Source organism: Saccopteryx bilineata, chromosome 2, assembly GCF_036850765.1.
Source record: "Saccopteryx bilineata isolate mSacBil1 chromosome 2, mSacBil1_pri_phased_curated, whole genome shotgun sequence".
NCBI lineage: Eukaryota > Metazoa > Chordata > Mammalia > Chiroptera > Emballonuridae > Saccopteryx > Saccopteryx bilineata.
In genome coordinates this window covers 313,493,943-313,513,736 of record NC_089491.1, presented here as the reverse complement: position 1 = coordinate 313,513,736, position 19,794 = coordinate 313,493,943, and the positions used below count along the sequence as shown (strand labels likewise).

Here is a 19,794-nt window from a genome sequence, read left to right as displayed (position 1 = left end):
GCAGAGCATCGCCCCCTGGTGGGCATGCCAGGTGGATCCTGGTCGGGCGCATGCTGGAGTCTGTCTGACTGCCTCCCCGTTTCCAACTTCAGAAAAATACAAAAAAAAAAGTGATATACTGAAAGGTAGTTTATTATTTCATGCATTTAATACTGTATTTTTTGCTCCATAGGATGCACCTGACCATAATAAGACACACCTAAGGTTTTTTTAAAAAAAATTTTTTTTCATTTTTCTGAAGCTGGAAACGGGGAGAGACAGTCAGACAGACTCCCGCATGCGCCCGACCGGGATCCACCCGGCACGCCCACCAGGGCCAACGCTCTGCCCCTCCAGGGCGTCGCTCTGCCGCGACCAGAGCCACTCCAGTGCCTGGGGCAGAGGCCAAGGAGCCACCTCCAGCGCCCGGGCCATCTTTGCTCCAATGGAGCTTTGGCTGCAGGAGGGGAAGAGAGAGACAGAGAGGAAGGAGGGGAGGGGGATGGAGAAGCAAATGGGCGCTTCTCCTATGTGCCCTGGCCGGGAATCGAACCCGGGTCCCCCTGCACGCCAGGCCGACGCTCTACCGCTGAGCCAACCGGCCAGGGCCCACACCTAAGGTTTTAAGGAGGAAAATAAGAAAAAAATATTCTAAACCAAATGGTGTATTAAAAATATTTAATAGGCCTGACCTGTGGTGTCGCAGTGGATAAAGCATCGACCTGGAAATGCTGAGGTCGCTGGTTCGAAACCCTGGGCTTGCCTGGTCAAGGCACATATGGGAGTTGATCCTTCCAGCTCCTCCCCCACTTCTCTCTCTCTGTCTCTCCTCTCTCTCTCTCTCTCTGTCTCTCCCTATCCTCTCTAAAAAATGAATAAATAAAATTAAACATATTAAAAAAAGAATTAAAATATCTCATTAAAAAAAAAAAAATTTAATAAAATACCGTATTTTTTTGCTCCATAATACACATGGGCATTTTCCTCTCCACTTTTTTTGGGAAAAAGTGTGTCTTATGGAGCGAAAAATATGGTATTTAAATAAGAACAACAAAAGAGGTACACAAAACTAGATTATAAGAAAGAATTCTAGAATATTAATAAAAAAATTAAATACCTGACAAAAAACAATAAAACTGTTAAGATATTTCCAATGACAGCTTGTCACCCTCTGGTTGTTTGGCACTTTTTTCTCTTTACATTATATGGTTTTTTTTTTACAGAGACAGAGAGAGAGAGTCAGAGGGATAGACAGGGACAGACAGACAGGAATGGAGAGATGAGAAGCATCAATCATTCGTTTTTCGTAACGCGTTGTGACTTAGTTGTTCATTGATTGCTTTCTCATATGTGCCTTGACCACGGGCCTTCAGCAGAGTGAGTAACTCCTTGCTGGAGCCAGTGACCCTGGGTCCAAGCTGGTGAGCTTTTTTTTGCTCAAGCCAGATGAGCTGCGCTCAAGCTGGCGACCTCAGGGTCTCAAACCTTGGTCCTTCCACATCCCAGTCCAATGCTCTATCCACTGTGCCATCGCCTGGTCAGGCTATATGTTTTTTTTACTGAAGTAAAAAATGTGAGGGAATTAAAAGGTAGCATTTCATCAAAGGTATAATGAGTTTTATGAAATGAATAAGTAACTATTATAAGCATAGTTCTGTCAAATTTTATTCACCTATGGACAGAATGAACATTACTATAGGTGCTCAGAATACACTGTTGCTCAGATGAACGTTAAAAATGAGTAAGGAGCCTGACCTGTGGTGGCGCAGTGGATAAAGCGTCAACCTGGAAACACTGAGGTTGCCGGTTCAAAACCCTGGCTTGCCTGGTCAAGGCACATATGGGAGTTGATGCTTCCTGATCCTCCCCCTTCTCTGTCTATCTCTCTCCTCCCCTCTCTAAAATGAATAAAAAAAAATTAAAAAAAAAATGAGTAAGGAATGTAAACTTGTGTTGTCCACATTTGGGCGGCTGCCCAGGTGCCCACCTTAGAGAGAACCCTGATTACAAGTGCCATTTTAACAACCGGTTTGCTGAACTTAACAAATAATTAGGTATCGGTTCTGCTGAACTGGTGGGAACTGGCTGAATCCCACCACTGGAGAGAGACAGGAACATCAATCTGTTCCTGTATATGCCCTCACCGGGGATTGAACCAGCAACTTCTGTGCTTCGGTACGGTGCTCTAACCAATCAAGCTATCTGGCAAGAGCTTTTTTATTTCTTAGAGAGAGAGGAAGGGAGAGACACAGAGAGAGAAACATCAATTTTGTTGTTACACTCATTCATGCCATCATTGGTTCTTTGTTTTTTTTAAGTGAGAGGAAGGGTGATAGTGAGACAGCCCCACATGTGCTTCAACCAGAATAGAGGGCAGAAAAGAGGGCACACTGGGGCTGATGTGCTCAGACCAACCCAGCCATCCTCAGCACCTGGGATGAATGCTCAAACCAGTCGAGCACTGGCTGTGGGAAAGGAAGAGGGAAAGAAGGTAGAGAGGGAGGAGGAGAGAAGCTGATGGTCGCTTCTCTTGGGTGCTCTGACTGGGAATCGAAACCAGGATGTCCATATGCTGGGCTGACGCTTTACCCACTAACCAACCAGCCAGGGCCTCAGTTAATTCTTGTATGTGCCCTGACGGAATCAAATCCACAACCTTGGGACAATGTTTTCATCAAATGAGCTACCTGGCCAGGGCCCATGATATATTACTAAACGATTCTATTTGTATTCTATGTGTGCATGCAAGGTATGCATCTGTGGTAGGAAACAATACCCTTAGAGTAAGGCAACCCAGAGCATCTAGGAAGCCAGCTCTGATACCCCTTGGTACCAGTTCCCCCTCTCACCTTGCTGCTGCAGTGGCTACAATTTCTCCTTTTGCTCTTCTTCTGCTTGGAATCGGGACCTCCTTCATGGCATGAACAGGCACAGTCCTTGGTGCCATCTGGCCACTCAGCCTCCTAGGATATACCTGGACTTGGTTAGGTGTTAAGCATTTTGGTAGTAAGAAAGAAAGCTCAACCTGGCACCTGTCCCCAAACCCCATCTTTTCTCTTATACACATTCTCTTCACATTGCCTGAGGAAACCAACACCAAAACTTGTTTAAAGCCTATTATAAATCTCTAAAGTAATCTTTAAATGATATTAAAACATATATTCCAGTTGCCAGATGTTTCAAGAAACTATTTAAGTCAAATATAAGGTGAGGCAATATCACTAGGCAATATCGCATATGATCTACTCACTCATCTGTCTGTTTCTCCCTCCCTGTGTCCTGTACTCTCCCATCTCTTTCAATCCCTTTGAGAGCTTTGTACATATGGAAGGCTCACTGATGATACTTTCTGTTTAATAAACTCAAGGCATAAGTATCATTATTATCTTAATCAATGATGAAGAAACTAAAACAAAGAAAGATTAAATAAATCGCCTAAGGTCATTCAGCCACTGTGAAGCAGGTTTCTTTTTTCTTCCTTTTTTAAATGCGAGGTAGAGAGGCAGAGAAACAGACTCCCACATGAGCCCTGGCCAGAATCTACTCAGCAACTCCCTCATGGAGCCGATGCTCTGCCCATCTGGGACCAATGCAACTAAGCTGTTTTTAGCACCTGAGGTGGAGGCTTCATGGAACCATCCTCAGTGCCTGTGGCCGGCACTCGAACCAGTCAAGCCATGGCTGTGGGAAGGGGGAAGGGAAGAGAGAGAAAGTGAGGGGGGGGGGAGAGAGAGAGAGAGAGAGAGAGAGAGAGAGAGAGAAAGGAGAGAGAAGGGAGAGAAGGAGGACTGGAGAAGCAGATGGTCACTTCTCCTATGTGTCTTAACCGGGAGTTGAATCCAGGGTGTCCACACGCTGGCCAACACTCTACCACTGAGGCAACTGGCCATGGCCAACCCGCAGTTTTCCCCAAAGAAACAGTAAAAGACATGAAGTACAGGGACATGGATTTAAAAGACTACTTTTTTGCCTGACCAGGTGGTGGCGCAGTGGATAAAGCATCAGACTAGGATGCAGAAGATCCAGGTTCAAAACCCCGAGGTTGCAAGTTTGAGAATGAGCTCTCTGGTTTTAGCATGGCTCATCAGCTTGAACCCAAGGTCACTGGCGTGAGCAAGGGGTCACTCAGTCTGCTGTAGGCCTCCAGTCAGGGCACATATGAGAAAGCAACCAATGAGCAATTAAAGTGCCACAATGAAGAATTGATGCTTCTCATCTCTCTCCCTTTCTGTCTGTGTCTGTCCTTATCTGTCCCTCTCTCTCTGTCATACACACACAGAAAAAAAGACTACTTTTTTTAAAAAAAATTTGATTTTAGAGAGAGGAAATAGGGAGAGAGGGAGAGAGAAACATCAATTTGTTGTTCCACTTACTTAAGCATTCACTGGTTGATTTTTTTTTTAATTTTTAATTTTTATTTATTCATTTTAGAGAGGAGAGAGAGGGGGGAGAGAGAGAGAGAGAGAGAGAGAGAGAGAGAGAGAGAGAGAGAGAGGAAGGAGAGAGAGAGACAGGGAGGAGGAGCTGGAAGCATCAACTCCCATATGTGCCTTGACCAGGCAAGCCCAGAGTTTCGAACCGGCGACCTCAGCATTTCCAGGTCCATGCTTTATCCACTGCACCACCACAGGTCAGGCCACTGGTTGATTCTTGTATGTGACCAGACAGGGAATCGAACCTACAATCTTGGTGTATCAAGACAATACTATAACCAACTGAGCTACCCTGCCAGGGCAAAAGACTACTTGAAGAGCAGTAGAGAGCAGCAAGTACGAGCAGACTCTGGAGCCAGGTTACCTGGGTTTATATCCTAGCACTGCCATTTATTAAATATGAGACCCTAGCAATGACCTCTCCCTGTACTTAAGTTTCCTATTCTGTAAAATGCAAATTAAGAGCAATCTTTTCATAGGATTACTGTGAGAATTAAATGAATGAATAATCCATGTAAAATACTTCCAAGAGATACATGATATTTTGTAACACACCTAAGTACTAGAGATTATGATCATTATTAAACTGGTTAAAATGGGAAATCTTGGTTCTATTTCTTCACATGAACAGAAGAGAAAATATTAAGACCCTAGGGCAAGAGAAATAACTTTGACCAAAAACAAAAAAAGGGAACTAGCTCTTTCAAATGAAGCACTTGGGAGTGGGGTCTCCTTGGCAATTGCCCTGTTCTTCCCATGGGCTCTTCATGTCACAGCAGCCTCTGATCCTGGAGGCTCTGCACCACACTGACTAAGCCAGAGAAACACTTAGGCAGTAACTCAAGGCTTGATTTACAACAAATGGACAATCTGCAACAACCCGGTGTACCTTATAATGATTTTGGACTCCAATCTCCTTTCTCCTTTTGTTCTTTGAGGTCGTGGGTATCTTGGGAGGTTCTTCTTCCTCTTCCACATCAGGCAGTGCCACTTCTTCAAAGCCATCAAACTGGGGAGAATTTAGTGCCACTCAAAACACAGACTCTGGACAGATTATCCCTCCTACACAAGGACTTCTCCCTTCCCAACCCTACTGCAGCCTCAGGGCCTGTACCTCATACTCTTTCTCTTCAGTCCAATTGATCTCTTCAAAGTCACCCATCCGGCTAGCTGCTGGGCGCAGATGGTCAAAGAAGACGGAGAACTCATCCTGTAGGTGGTCGTGGCCCTTGAGGAGATGCCACATCTGTGTCTTGAGCTAGGAAGAGTTGTAGAGGGAAAATTGTTTCCAGAGCCTCTCTAGGCCATATTCCAAACCAATCCTATATACTTCCAAGTTCTAATTTCCTACTCAACTGGGAAACACAGAGAAGCCTCTTTTGTTTAGACTTTTAAAATTTATTGATTTTAGAGAAAGAACGGTGTGGGGGAGAAAGGTGATGGGGAAGGAGCGGAAGCATCAATCCACAGCCACCTCTCCCATGTGTGCCCCAAACGGGCAAGCCCGGGGCCCCAATCTGGCGACGCCAGAATTCCAGGTCGAAACCCTATTCACTGTGCCACTCCAGATCAGTCCTCTTTTCTTTTCCTTTTTTTTTAGTGAATTTTAGAGAGAGAGAAACATCAATTTGTTCTACTTATTTAAGCATTCACTGGTTGATTCTTGTATGTGCCCTGACCAGAGATGGAACCCAAAACCGTAGCATACTGGAACAATGCTCTAACCCAGTGGTCCCCAATCTTTTTTGGGCCACGGATCGGTTTAATGTCAGAAAATATTTTTACGGACCGGCCTTTAGGGTGGGACGAATAAATGTATCGCGTGACTGAGACAAGCGTCAAGAGTGAGTCTTAGACAGATGTAACAGAGAGAATCTGGTCATTTTTTAAAAAATAAAACATCGTTCAGACTTAAATATAAATAAAAAGGAAATAATGTAAGTTATTTATTCTTTCTCTGCGGACCGGTACCAAATGGCTCACAGACCGGTACCGGTCCGCAGCCCGGGGGTTGGGGACCACTGCTCTAACCAATTTAGCTACCTGAAAAGGGCCCAACAGCTAAAAATGTATTTTTTAAAAATTATTTTTATTTATTCATTTTAGAGAGAGACAGAGAAAGATAGAGAGAAGGGCGGAAGAGCAGGAAGCATCAACTCCCATATGTGCCTTGACCGGGCAAGCCCAGGGTTTTGAACTGGCGACCTCATGGTTCCAGGTCAGTGCTTGATCCACTGTGCCACCACAGGTCAGGCTAAAAATGTATTTTTTTAAAGAAAATTGATTTTAGAGACAGAAAAAGGAAGAAAGAGAGAGTAAGGGAGGGAGGGAAGGAGGGAGAGAGAGGGAGAGAAAGAGGGAGAGAAAAAGGGGGAGGAGAGAAGCAGAGAGAGAGACAGAGGGAAAGAGAGGGAGACAGGGAGGGAGGGAGAGAGGGAGAGGAAGGGAGAGGAAGAGGAAGGGAGAGAGGGAGGAGAGGGAGACAGAGGGAGTGAGGGAGAGAGAGAGGGGGAAAGAGAGGGAGAGAGGGAGAGAGGGAAGAGAAAGAGAAAAGAGAGAGAGGGAGAGAGAAAAAGGATAGAGAGGGAGGGAAGGAGAGAGAGAGGAAGGGAAGGAGGGAAAAGGAGAGAGAGGAGGGAGGGAGGGAGAGAGAAAGGGAGGACAGGAAAAGGAGAGAAAGAGGGAGAGAAGGAGGGAGAGGCAGGGAGCGAAGAAGGGAAGAAAAAGGAGAGAAAGAGGGAGAGAGAGAAGGAGGGAGGGAAGGAGGCAGGGAGAGGGGGAGAGAGGGAGAGGCAGTGAAAGAGAGAAGGGAAGGAGAGGAAGGAAGAGAGGGAGGGAAGGAGTGTGAGAGGGAGGGGGAGGGAAGGAATAAGAGGAAGAGAAGGAGAGAGGAAGGGGGAGAGGGAGAGAGGGAGGGAAGGAGAAAGAGGGAGGGAAAGGCATTCATTTGTTGGTCCACTTATTTATGCATTCTTTTGTCACTTCCCACATGTCCCCAGACTGGGAACTGAACCCACAACTTTGGCATTTCAAGACAACACTCTAATCAGTTGAGCTAACTGGCCATACCCTAAGAATTCTTAAACTTCCTCTCCCTACTTGCTTGCCTACATGAAAGGAGTATTAATAATATATTCGATTCTTTTTTTTTTTTTTAGTAAGAGAAAGTGTGTGTAAGAGAGAGAGAGATAAGAACAGACAGATAGAAAGGGAGAGAGATGAGAAGCATCAACTCACAGTTGCAGCACCTTAGTTGTTCATTGATTGCTTTCTCATATGTGCCTTGACTAGGGGGCTACCGCTGAGCCAGTGACCTTGGGCTCAAGCCAGCAACCATAGGACCATGTCTATGATCCCAAGCTCAAGCCAGCAACCCAAAACTCAAGCCAGCGACCTCAGGATTTCAAGCCTGGGTCCTCAGTGTCCCAGGCTGACACTCTATCCACTGCGCCACTGCCTGGTCAGGCAGGTTTATCCTGCTCCATTGATCAGGCATTAACCTAAGCAGAACAATGAGTCAAGCCTCTCTAAAGCCCCATCTCCTACGTCCTTAAAGCTTTCCCTTCCAGGGCACTGATGGCATTCCTGAGCCTGTGAAGATCAGTCAAGTTCTGGTTCAGGTGGCAACCACCCCCTATTTAAGTGTTTTATGCTTCTGTCAAGCCAAAAAAGTCACTGGCCTTCTTCATCCCTTCAGAAAGTGCATGGTACACCAGAAGCAAGAGGATATAGACAAGGTTAGGGAAAGAGAAAAGGGAAGGGCCTAAGGCCCAGATGACAATGGAAAGGAAGAGAAAAAAATACCTCAGCGATCTCCTGGGGCAGGCAGTCTGCACAGCTTTGGAGAACCTTGATAATCTTCTGGTGGTGTGAGGGATTCTCTGCAAAGCAAATTTCCAGCTGCCGAAGAAACTTGCGACTTTTCTCAAAAGCCTGCTGCTCCTCAAACTACCAGAGTGAAAATAGGGCAAAAGAGGAGTCACCCATACAGCTAGAGCAGGAATGGAGGATTCTAAGCATAAGAACCAAGAAAAAATGGGCTAGGAGTGTGGGGGCTCTAGTTTACAACTGTGCAATCTTTTTGAAGACCTCTAGAATCTATCTACCTTGGGTTACTGCAGTCTACTGACCCAAGATAACTAAAATGCGAATGAAAGGTTTAAGAGATGTACATATCCCAAGTTGTTTCTTACTTCATGAATTGTGAAATCAGACAAACTGATGTAGCATTCACAGTTTACAAAGAATTTTCACATATACACTCTTCTGATCCTTATAACACAGGAAGAGAAGATTGGCATGATACACGCAACCACTCCGTTATCATTTAACTGCCTTAAGACTATCAACACAACCGCATTACATCCTTTATTACTGTGTTTACCAGTAGTGACAAAAACCCAGAACTACCTGTTCTGACACTTTCTCCAACATTTCAAATGTCAGCACAGTGGTCCTCTCAACCCACTATGTATAAAATTGCAACACCTCACCCCTCACCTATTTAATCAACTACTCTCTATTCCCATTTCCTACTTTATTTTCCTGTAGAACTTATCACTATAAAGCATCATATACTATATACTATTTACATCTATTTTATCATTTTTATACAGGGTGGGGGAAAGCAGATTTATAGTTGTTTGTATGAAAAATACTACAGTAATTAAAAAGAAATAATACAAGAATCAACTCATGTACTCACAGCTGCAAACCTACTTTTGCCACACCCTGTATATATATTTACAATATCTTTTACTGTTGATTATCTGAATTTTCCTATGAGAATGTGAACTTCATGAGGGCAAGGATTTTAGTCTTTTATAATTATTATAATCCTAGTATCTAGGACTTTACCTGATACATGATAGGCTCTCATTAAATATCTGTTCAATAAGGCCTGTTTGACAATAATGAGAAACAAAGGTCATGCAATTTAACTAACGTCTTCACTGGCAACTAAAGGTAAACCCACCTATCCCCATGTGAAGTAAATGGGAGAATGGAGTTGAGAAGATCATTGTCTGTAAAGAAGGGGGGCTCTTAATACCTCAGGTTAGGAGAAGGTTGACGGGAAGCAGTGGGGAGACTAGAATAGTGTTAAACAACTCTCTTCACACCCAGTCTTGCTCTGACCCAGGAATCCCAATGTGTTGTCTTTGCCCAATTACTCACTAATCCACAGGCCAGAGCTTGCTCAGGCAACAGGAAAGCAGCAAAGTCCTTCAGCAGCTGAGGCCAGTCTTGGAGCAGAATTTGCAGGCTTTTGTAGAGATCCACAGCAGTCTGCTTCTGAGTACCTGACTCAAATTCATAGATAACTTGAAGGAAGTCCTCATACTTGCCAGGGACATTTTGCAGGGCTTCTCGTACCTGTACAGGAAGACTTTCAGTCATCTGAACCTGTCTTACTGATGATGGTGGTATCATCTTTCTCTAATTTTGGGGCAAAAGAGGGGTGATGCTAAGGTTTATTGATGACAATAAACCTGCTATGACTGAAAACTGTCTCCTTGGGATTGTCTCACACAGATCTTTCGGTAACTCCAGGAGAGCAAAGGCAGAGGCATAGAAGGCTGTTGTGGAGCCTGAAAAGCAGACTTCATTTTAAAAAAACCGACCCTTAATGGAGAAGCAGCCTCATTCAGAGGAAATGGCAGTTAACAGGAAGTAGCATTTGCCTACCCTGGTCAGATAAGCCTGAGCAAAGGCCAAATCCTTCTGCTCCCGGAGTGGATCCCGCTCAAGAATGTTCTCATCATATAGCAACAGCAGCTTGGAGGTGTCCTTGCTGGCCCGTGCCCGACTGCCCCGCTTGTTGCGAGCTCGATGATTGCTCCGGCCCTTTCCAGCAGCTTTGATGCTCTCTCCTTAGAGTACATGTGAAAAAAAGACTAGTTCTTCATCCCTGAAACCTCTATTTTTCCCACCCCACCATATGCACCCCACCCCATCCAAACAACTCAGGAGAAAAGCTTCTGGGAAAATGGTACGAGAGGCATGCATGTCTGTGTGTGTCTGGTCAGCTCTCTCCGAGTCAGTAGTCTCTAGAGTGAGTATGGCCTTATGTGGGCTCTCAAGGGACTACGTCTTGTTGGGTAAGCAGTGCTTTCTGAAATAAACAGCCTTTTAACCTCATATGTGATGAATTAAGAACCAGTATGAATCTGATTCAAATCTAACAGCTGATGAGAATAACATTCTAAATTTCTAAGCATCTCTTCTCCGTGTTAAATGTGTTTTGGGGGCCCTGGCCGGTTGGCTCAGTGGTAGAGCGTCGGCCTGGCATGCAGGAGTCCCGGGTTCGATTCCTGGCCAGGGCACACAGGAGAAGCACCCATCTGCTTCTCCACCCCTCCCCCTCTCCTTCTCTGTTTCTCTCTTCCCCTCCCGCAGCCAAGGCTCCATTGGAGCAAAGATGGCCCAGGTGCTGGGGATGGCTCTGTGGCCTCTGCCTCAGGCACTAGAATGGCTCTGGTTGCTACAGAGAGACGCCCCGATGAGCAGAGCATCGCCCCCTGGTGGGCGTGCCGGGTGGATCCCGGTTGGGCGCATGCGGGAGTCTGTCTGACTGCCTCCCTGTTTCCAGCTTCAGAAAAATACAAAAAAAAAAAGTGTTTTGGGGAAGCGAGGTTGTAGGCGCCATCCAAGAGTTCCCCTGAAAACTTGCCCCCTGGTTTACAAGCTAGCCACTTTGCACATGTCCTACAGAAAACAAGGCCAACTGAGACCTGCCTTTCATATAGACTTCCCAATCTCACCTGGTGGGGTCCTGCTGGTCTCCACTGCTGGAGCAGTCTGGGGTGAGGCAAAGATGCTAGGAGGATTCTCAGCAGGGTCTCCTATGGCTTCATCTGTCATTTCATCCTCTTTCTGCAGGCTTTCCATTCCTTCTGCTTCTTCCTCTTCTTCTTCTTCAGGCTCAGAGTTCTCTTCCTGGGAGTTCTCTTCCTCAGACTCACCCTCCTGACTCATGCGCCTTTCAGATGCGAGCCAAGTCAGTTTCTCCATTGTTTCCTGCAACCCCCCCAAAGAGTCTTCATAAGGGTTGGTAATGTCTCCCCAATTGCTGTCGGCATAGTTTTTCAAGAGGAATGGAGGTTAGCAATCCAAGTGTGTGTGTAAGGGGGGCAGGTACCACAACCATCTAGCCTCAATCTCTGAGTTATGGAATCACAAGGGCAGCTAGAATTGCTGTCTGACAGCAGGTGGGGGGCGGGTGGGGAGAGAGGATGTGTTTGGAAAGGTCCCCACTATCCTGAAGACAATTTTCCTATGCCATAGTCCATACTTCTGACCTATTTTTTAGGCATTCAAATAACATTAGAATGTGTTTAATTCAAACATAGTAAGTCAAATTTTACCCTTTCCCTCTCACTCATCTCAAACTCAAAGTTAAGTCCCATAATGCATTCAAAAGTCAAATAAAAATGATTTTAGAACTATCTATAGTGCAAGCAAGCAGGTAGCCTACTGATAAAATTTTTTAAAGACTTTTTTTTAAAAAATTAGTTTTACAGAGAGGAGAGAGAGAGGGGGGTGGGTTAAGTATCAATTCATAGTTGCTTCACTTTAGTTGTTCACTGATTGCCTCTCATATGTGCCTTGACTGGGCAAGCCCAGGGTTTTGAACCAATGACCTCAGCATTCCAGGTCAATACTTTATCTACTGCGCCACCGCAGAACAGGCCTCCAATTGATTAATTTAACGTATCACTGAGTCCACAAAATATTTCTCAACTCTTACCTGGAGTTCTGGGACAGAGAGCACAGATTCCTCAGAAGCTGATGACATCTCATCTTCCTCATCTTGGGTAAGGTCGTCAAAGTCCTCTTCTTCCTCTTCCTCTGGCCCATCCTTCTCCACTCCAGTTTCTGGCCCATCTGGGACCCCTGCTGACTGAATATCAATGTTGGATAAGTCTTTTGGTTTCCCTGGGGGGTTGCTAAGCACCATTTCAGGGTCAGCAGAGGATGAAGTATTCTTTGGAGATTCTTTGCTCACGTTTCCCGAGTGTGCTCCATTAGGAGGCTCTTGAGAAGCAGAAGGGGTTTTAGCTGGTTGACTCCTCTCTTCCTTTTGTAAGACGGTCTGTTTCTTTGCTTCTCTTGCACCACCTGACTCTTCACTTGGGAAGCCAGTGTCTAATTCCACAGAGTATTCTTCTTTGATTTCATCACAAATGGTCTGCTCTGGGGATCCACTGGAAACTACCTCACCAGGATCTTTAGGTTCCATTTTGACACTTTTCTCTAAATCTCCAGAAGAACTCAGAGATTCTTGGAAGGCCTGAGGCAATGGTTCCACAACTTGCCTCCCCTCCTCTGTTTTCACAACAGTCCATACATAGGCACTGCTCTCTGACAGTTCTTCCTGGCAAACTCTATCTGATGGTGGAGGTCCTGGACTGTGCTCCTTTTTGGGGAAGACAGTAGAACACAGAGGAGATAGTTCCTGGGGTTCTAATTTGGGTACCAGTCCTTTAAAGGCCTTTTTCTGTTCATCCAAAGGACAACCAATGTCCATACTCACTTGGACCTTATCTTCAGGGGTAGACTGAACAGGAAGACTCACAGAGTTGCCAGAGACAATTAAGGGTGGGATGGAGGAGGCCACAAGGGGCTGGTTCAATGGACAGGGGAAAGAAGTAGGGTTAACCAAAAGTGTGGTGATGGGGAGGGTCTGAGAACTCTGGGCCACGGCGGCATTTACAGGCTGAATCATGTTGCAGCCACCGCCTAGGCTCACCACCTTCACAGTGGTGGCGGGAACAGTAAAGATAACAGGTGCAGAGTTGATGAGGGGGACCGACTTTAGACAGAGAGAAGCCTTGGCCCCTTTTCTCTTTGGGCCTCGCCGTTTCACATATGGCTTTCGAAACTTAGAAGGGCCAAGTGAGGGCAGCATGACTTTGGGCACAGGAGCAGAGGAGAGCAGGGTATGGGGCTCAGACAGAGGGAAGCTGGTCCTGGCCTCAGGGGGTATAGTAGGTAATACTGTTGAGGACTCAAAACTATCACCCCCAGTGACCCCTAGTGGAGGGCCAGCTGGCAGTGTCTGTAAAACAGTGGCTGGCTGGATTGTGTGAGGAATCCGGACCACCATTTTGCTTGGAGGGGCTTCAGACTGAGTTGATCTAGGCAGTATTTTCCCAGAGTTGGAGTTAGGCTGAAGAGAAGGGCTGGGTCTGATAAGGAGGGGCTTCAGGGTTGATGACCGCTTCTGTCTCCAGCCCTTCCTAGAAAAACAGTTGGCAACTGGCTTCAGTTTCAGGACTACGCCCTTAGGCAACAGCAGTGGGTACCGAGTCTCACAGCCCAATTCCGAGCTGCCTTTTCCTAGGTCTGGGTCTGGTTTGATCTCGGTGGTTCCAGTCACACTTCCTACCTCTCTGGCACCATCAGCTATGTGCTGCATTTCCTCCTGGATAGATGGCAGACTGGCCTGTTGGGAAAAAGAAACTCTGATCCAGCACATGTCAAAAATATGTCTAGAAAATAGGGTTTCCTAGATTTTAGGACCTTTCTAGCACAGTCTCAACATAATCTTTTCAAGACAGATTTTTGTTTCTTAATTTTTTTAAGTTATTCATTTTAGTGAGGGGGGGGAGAGAGAGAGAGAGAGAAAGAAAGGGGGGGGGGAGAGAAGGAACAGGAAGCATCAACTCCCATATCTGCCCCGACCAGGCAAGATTCTGAACTGGCAACCTCAACATTCTAGGTCAATGCTTTATCCATTGTGCCACCACAGGTCACACAAGATAAGATTTTTCCTCACAGCATCAAATTTCTACAAAGACTACATTACAACTGCATACTCTAGAAACATCTCTGAATTCCCTATAGGAAACTGTCATTTTATTCAGTTTTTAAAAAGTTATAGAATAACCTGAAGGAAAGGCAAAGGAGGATGAATGAGGAAGATTTATTTTTTTTAGTGAGAGACAGAGACAGGGACATAAACAGAGACAGAAAAGGAGAGATTAGAAGCATCAGTTCATAGTTGTGTCAATTTAATTGTTCACTGATTGCTTCTCAGATATGCCTTGACCAGGGGGCTCCAGATGAGCCAGTGACCCCTCGCTCAAGCCAAAGACCTTGGGCTTCAAACCAGTGACCTTGGGGTTTTGAACCTGGAACCTCAGTGTCCCAGGTCGATGTTCTATCCCTTGAGCAACCATCTGGTCAGGCTGAAGACTTTTTTCTTTTTAAAATATTTATTTATTCATTTTAAGAGACAAAAAGGAGAGAAAGAGAAAGAAATACCAATGTATTTTTTGTGTGTGCCCAGATGAAGAGTGGAACTGGCAAACTTTGTGTCTTTCCGTATCGGACGATGCTCTAACCAACAAAGCCATCCAGACAAGGCAAGGAAGATTTCTTAAGTCCTACTTCAACAACTAAAGCATTAGAGGTATAAAGTAACCCTGAGGTTTCTGCCAGGTTTTTAGTGACTTCTGCCTCTGGCCTACTTTGAGGAGGGCTTACCTTTAACCAGAATGGAAGCCGGTGTTCTTCCCTTTCTACAGGTGGTTTCCACTGATGTGGCTGAATATCTTCACAGCACTTTCCTAAAATGGGCAGCTGTTTGGTCTTCTTATAAAACTAAGCATGAAGAAATAAAGCATGAGTAACATTTCTACATAAACAGCATATGTTGAATGCTTCTTCATTTCAAATCATGGTAATCTCTAATTAATAAAGATTTTACAGGCCCTGGCTGGGTTGCTTAGTGGATAAAGTGTCAACCCAGCATGCCAGTGGGTTTGGCCACTGGTCAGCGCACACATGAGAAGCAATCAATGAGTATACAGCTAAATTAAACAACTAAATGAAACAATGAGTTGATGCTTCTCTCTCTATCCCTTCCCCTCTCTCCCTCCCAAATCAATAGAAAAAAATTTTTTTAATTTACAATTACTTAGTATCTTTTTAAAAAAGTTTTATTTGTTTAAACTTTATTTATTGATTTTAGAGAGAGAGGAAGAGAGACAGAAACCTGAATCTGTTCCTGTATGTGACCCAACCAGGGATCAAACGCATAACGTTTCTGCATCAATCAGGATGACACTCTAACCAACCAAGCTGTCTGGCCAGGACTCAATATCTTTCAACTTATAATCTTCATTATGGTTACCAAGAACGGAAAAGTTTAGGGCACAGAAAAAGAAAGCTGATGGTCAGAGAAATCTCATTTAAAATTTGCGCCTGTAAAAGAGCTTAAGGATGGTTAAGGATGATGGTGCCTTAACCCTCATCCTGGACACATGGAAGCTTCCTTTTTAAGCAAATAATGGTGCGAGGAACACTGGCAGGGAAGGGAAAGAACAAAGTGACCGAGATGGTTTTGTGTGTTTTTTTATTCCTTTAAGATTTTATTTATTGTGCCCTGGTCGGTTGGCTCAGCAGTAGAGCGTTGGCTCGGCGTGTTAAAGTCCCAAGTTCAATTCCCAGTCAGGGCACACAGGAAAAGTGCCTATCTGCTTCTCCACCTCTCCCCCTCTCCTTTCTATCTCTCTCTTCCCCTTCCACAGCCAAGGCTCCACTGGAGCAAAGTTGGCCCAAGCGCTGAGGATGGCTCCATGGCCTCTGCCTCAGGTGCTAAAATGGCTCTGGTTGCAATGCCCCAAGTGGGCGGAGCGTTGCCCCATAGTGGGCTTCCCGGGTAGATCCCGGTCGGGCACATGCGGGAGCCTGTCTCTCTGCCTCCCTGCTTCTCACTTCAGGAAAAAAAAAAAGATTTTATTTATTGATTTTATAGAGGGGGATGGTGAGAGTGGGAAGTATCAACTCACAGATACATAGTTGCTTTACTTTAATTGTTCATTGCTTGTTGTATAGACCTTGCCAGGCAAGCCCAGGGTTTCAAACCAGCAAACTCAGTGTTTCAGGTCAATGGTTTATTCACTGTGCCACCACGGGCCAGGAAGTTGATTTTTTTCCCAATTTTTAAGTTTATATATTGATTTTAGAGAGAAAAGAAGGAAGAAAGAGGGACAGAAGGAATGAAGGAAAGGAGGGAGAGAGAGGGACGGGGGGGGGGAGAGAAACATTGCTTCACCTATTTATGCATTCATCAGTTGATTCTTGTATGTGCCTTGACTGGGAATCAAAACTGAAATCTTTGGCTGATCAGGAAAATGCTCTAACCAGCTAAACTACCCAGCTGGAGACAGTTGGGCTTTAAGTGGAAATGAAGAGGGAAATTGAACTTATACTGACAAAAAGCATTCCTTCATTCAACATTTATTGAATGCCTTTTATGTGCCAGGCACATACAAATAAAAAAAGCTGTTCCTGCTCTCAGGGAGCTCATAGATTAGTGGGAGAAACATTCAAGTAGACCATTAATTGACCATTAATTTCATGTAAAAAGTACAAAGATGCATACAAAAAAAATTACAAAAAACTCAAATTTGAACAATAAAGATTTCTCTGGAGCAGGTGCAACTAGTATAGATTTTTTCAAAAATATTTTTTAAGACTTTATTCATTTTATAGAGCAAGATAGTGCAAGAAAGAGAGAACAAGAGAAGGAGGGAGGAGCAGGAAGCATCAACTCCCATATGTGCCTTGACCAGGAAAGTCCGGGGTTTTGAACCAGCAACCTCAGTTTTCCAGGTTGACACTTTATCCACTGCGCCAGCAGACGTCAGGCTGGATGAATCTAAATGAAACAGAGTTTGCTACATGAGACTGGGGAGGGCAGAGTATACTATATGTTCAAAACATGAACATGTTATGGCCCTGGCTCCTTAGCTCAGCGGTAGAGCATCGGCTTGGCGTGTGGAAGTCCCAAGTTTGATTCCAGGTCAGAGCACACAGGAGAAGTGACCATCTGCTTCTACCCCTCCCCGTCCCCCTTCTCGCCTTCTCTCTCTCTTCCCCTTCTGCAAACATGGCTTGAACGGTTCAAGCAAGTTGGCCCTGGTGCAGAGGATGGCTCCATGGCCTCGCCTCAGGCGCTAATATAGCTTTGGTTTCCTGAGCAATGGTGCAGTGGCCCTAGATGGGCAGAGCATCACCTCATAGGTGGCTTGCCGGGTGGATCCAGGTTGGGGCACATGTGGGAGTTTGTCTGCCTCCCTGACTGGAAGGAAGGAAGGAAGGAAGGAAGGAAGGAAGGAAGGAAGGAGAGAGAGAGAGAGAGAGAGAGAGAGAGAGAGAGAGAGAGAGAGAGAGAGAAAGAGAAAGAAAAAGAAAGAAAGAAAGAAAGAAAGAAAGAAAGAAAGAAAGAAAGAGAAAGAAAGAAGAAAGAAAGAAAGAAAAAATGAAAATCATGAACATGTTTAAAGAACCAGAAAGAGACTGGTCTGGTTATAATAAAGCAGGGGTAGTCAACCTTTTTATACCCACCGTCCACTTTTGTATGTCTGTTAGTAGTAAAATTTTCTAACCGTTCACTGGTTCCACAGTAATGGTGATTTATAAAGTAGGGAAATAACTTTACTTTATAAAATTTATAAAGCAGAGTTACAGCAAGTTAAAGCATATATAAATAATTACTTACCAAGTACTTTATGTCAGGTTTTCACTAAGTTTGGCAAAATAAATCTTTATAAAACAACTTACTATAGTTAAATCTATCTTTTTATTTATACTTTGGTTGCTCTGCTACCACCCACCATGAAAGCTGGAATGCCCACTAGTGGGTGGTAGGGACCAGGTTGACTACCACTGCAATAAAGGAATGTGGAGAAAGTGCAGAAGACACGTCAGAGATAAGCAGGTTAGGCCTTCTGTGCCATGCAAGCAGTCAGAACACTTCCCTTAAGGACAAGACAGAGATGGCTATAGCAGCAATGTGAAGAACAGAATAAATGGAGACAAAAGGAGAAAGACCATATAGAAAACTACTGCATTAATTAATTAATTTCGTGTTCTTACAAAGCTATAAGCAGGGAGGCAGTCTGACAGACTTCTGCATGTGCCCGACTGGGATCCACCAGGCATGCCCACCAGGGGGCGATGCTTTCTGCCCATCTGGGGCAATGCTCCATTGTGGCAGGACCTATTCTAGTGCCTGAGTCAGAGGCCATGGAGCCATCTTCAGCATCCGGGCAAACTTTTCTCCAATTGAGCCTTGGTTGTGGAAGGGGAAGAGAGAGACAGAGAGGAAGGAGAGGGGGAGGGGTGGAGAAACAGATGGGTGCTTCTCCTGTGTGCCCTGACTGGGAATCAAACCTGGGACTTCCACACGCCGGGCTGACACTCTTCCGCTGAGTGAACCGGCCAGGGCCTTGCATTAATTTAGGTGTAACAAAGGCCTGAACTAAGGTAGTGGACAAAAGAATAGGAAATACAGTAAGAAAACTGAGGGTGTGATGACATGGCAGGTAGTGATCCAGCAGGGAGTACTGAGAACAACCGCTAGGTTTACGGACTGAGACAGTAATGTCATACAAAAAGTCATATCACAGGAGCAGAAAGTTGTGGGAGGAGAGTTTACTGCTTGTTGGTGGTGACAATGGCACAACTGGAGGGTACAGAGGGAGAGCCATAAATTCAATTTAAGAAGTCAGTAAGGCAACCAAATTAAGAATGCCTTTAAATAGTTGGGTACATTAAACTAGAGATTAAGAGAGAATTGGACCAAAGATAAAGGTTTGAAAATCACGAGGAGATAGATAATACCAAAAAATCATGGATTTAGATGAGGCCACACACTGTGAATTTATTGTGGAACACTAACATTAAGGTTGGAACAGGGGAAGAAGAGTTTATGAAGGAGCATCCTGAGGTAGAGTCCTGGTTTCACAGAAGATAAGAAATACGGAGTTTAAAGAAGGAAAAGTGTGAGCAATGGTATCAATTGCAAAGTTTACTAGAATAAGAGCAGAAAAGTATCTGTTGGATAGCCAACTGGGAGACAATTCGAGGTCTTTGTGGAAATAAAATCCACACTTTCACAGATTTAAGAGTTAAGGAGAGTGCCTGACCTGTGGTGGCACAGTGGATAAAACATCAACCTGGAATGCTGAGGTCCCTGGTTCAAAACCCTGGGCTTGCCTGGTCAAGGCACATACGTATAAGAAGCAGCTATGAGTTGATGCTTTCTGCTCCACCCCCCCCCACTGCCTTTCTCACTGTCTCTCTCTCCCCTCTCTAAATATTAATACTTAAAAATAAGTTAAGGAGAAACTTACTGTTAAAACAGGTGATTTAAACCATCCATTTGCCTTTGTTCCCTTGAGACCTCATGAAAACAACAGAATAGACTTTTATTTTTTTAAAGAGGGAGACAGAGACAGGAACATTGAGTGGTTCCTGTATGTACTCTCATCAGGGACTGAACAGGCAACCTATGCCTTTCCGAATTATACTCCAACCAACTGAGCTATCCGGCCGGGGCCTAATTTTTATTTAATTGATTGATTGATTT

The 19,794-nt window shown here is 44.8% G+C and overlaps 1 protein-coding gene across 7 annotated transcripts in view; it reads right to left on the bottom strand.

The window, feature by feature from the left end:
* The window catches only part of GON4L (gon-4 like), a 104,555-nt gene that overhangs the window by 6,494 nt on the left and 78,267 nt on the right, over nucleotides 1-19,794 (bottom strand). For all 7 annotated transcript variants that reach the window (XM_066261870.1, XM_066261867.1, XM_066261866.1 and 4 more), the window contains 9 exons: nucleotides 14,901-15,017; nucleotides 12,160-13,857; nucleotides 11,174-11,429; nucleotides 10,098-10,282; nucleotides 9,588-9,785; nucleotides 8,217-8,360; nucleotides 5,527-5,670; nucleotides 5,302-5,421; nucleotides 2,829-2,942 (listed from right to left, as the gene is read on the bottom strand). In XM_066261870.1, coding sequence (XP_066117967.1) covers nucleotides 2,829-2,942; nucleotides 5,302-5,421; nucleotides 5,527-5,670; nucleotides 8,217-8,360; nucleotides 9,588-9,785; nucleotides 10,098-10,282; nucleotides 11,174-11,429; nucleotides 12,160-13,857; nucleotides 14,901-15,017 — 2,976 coding nt within the window. The remainder of the gene's footprint in view (nucleotides 1-2,828; nucleotides 2,943-5,301; nucleotides 5,422-5,526; nucleotides 5,671-8,216; nucleotides 8,361-9,587; nucleotides 9,786-10,097; nucleotides 10,283-11,173; nucleotides 11,430-12,159; nucleotides 13,858-14,900; nucleotides 15,018-19,794) is intronic.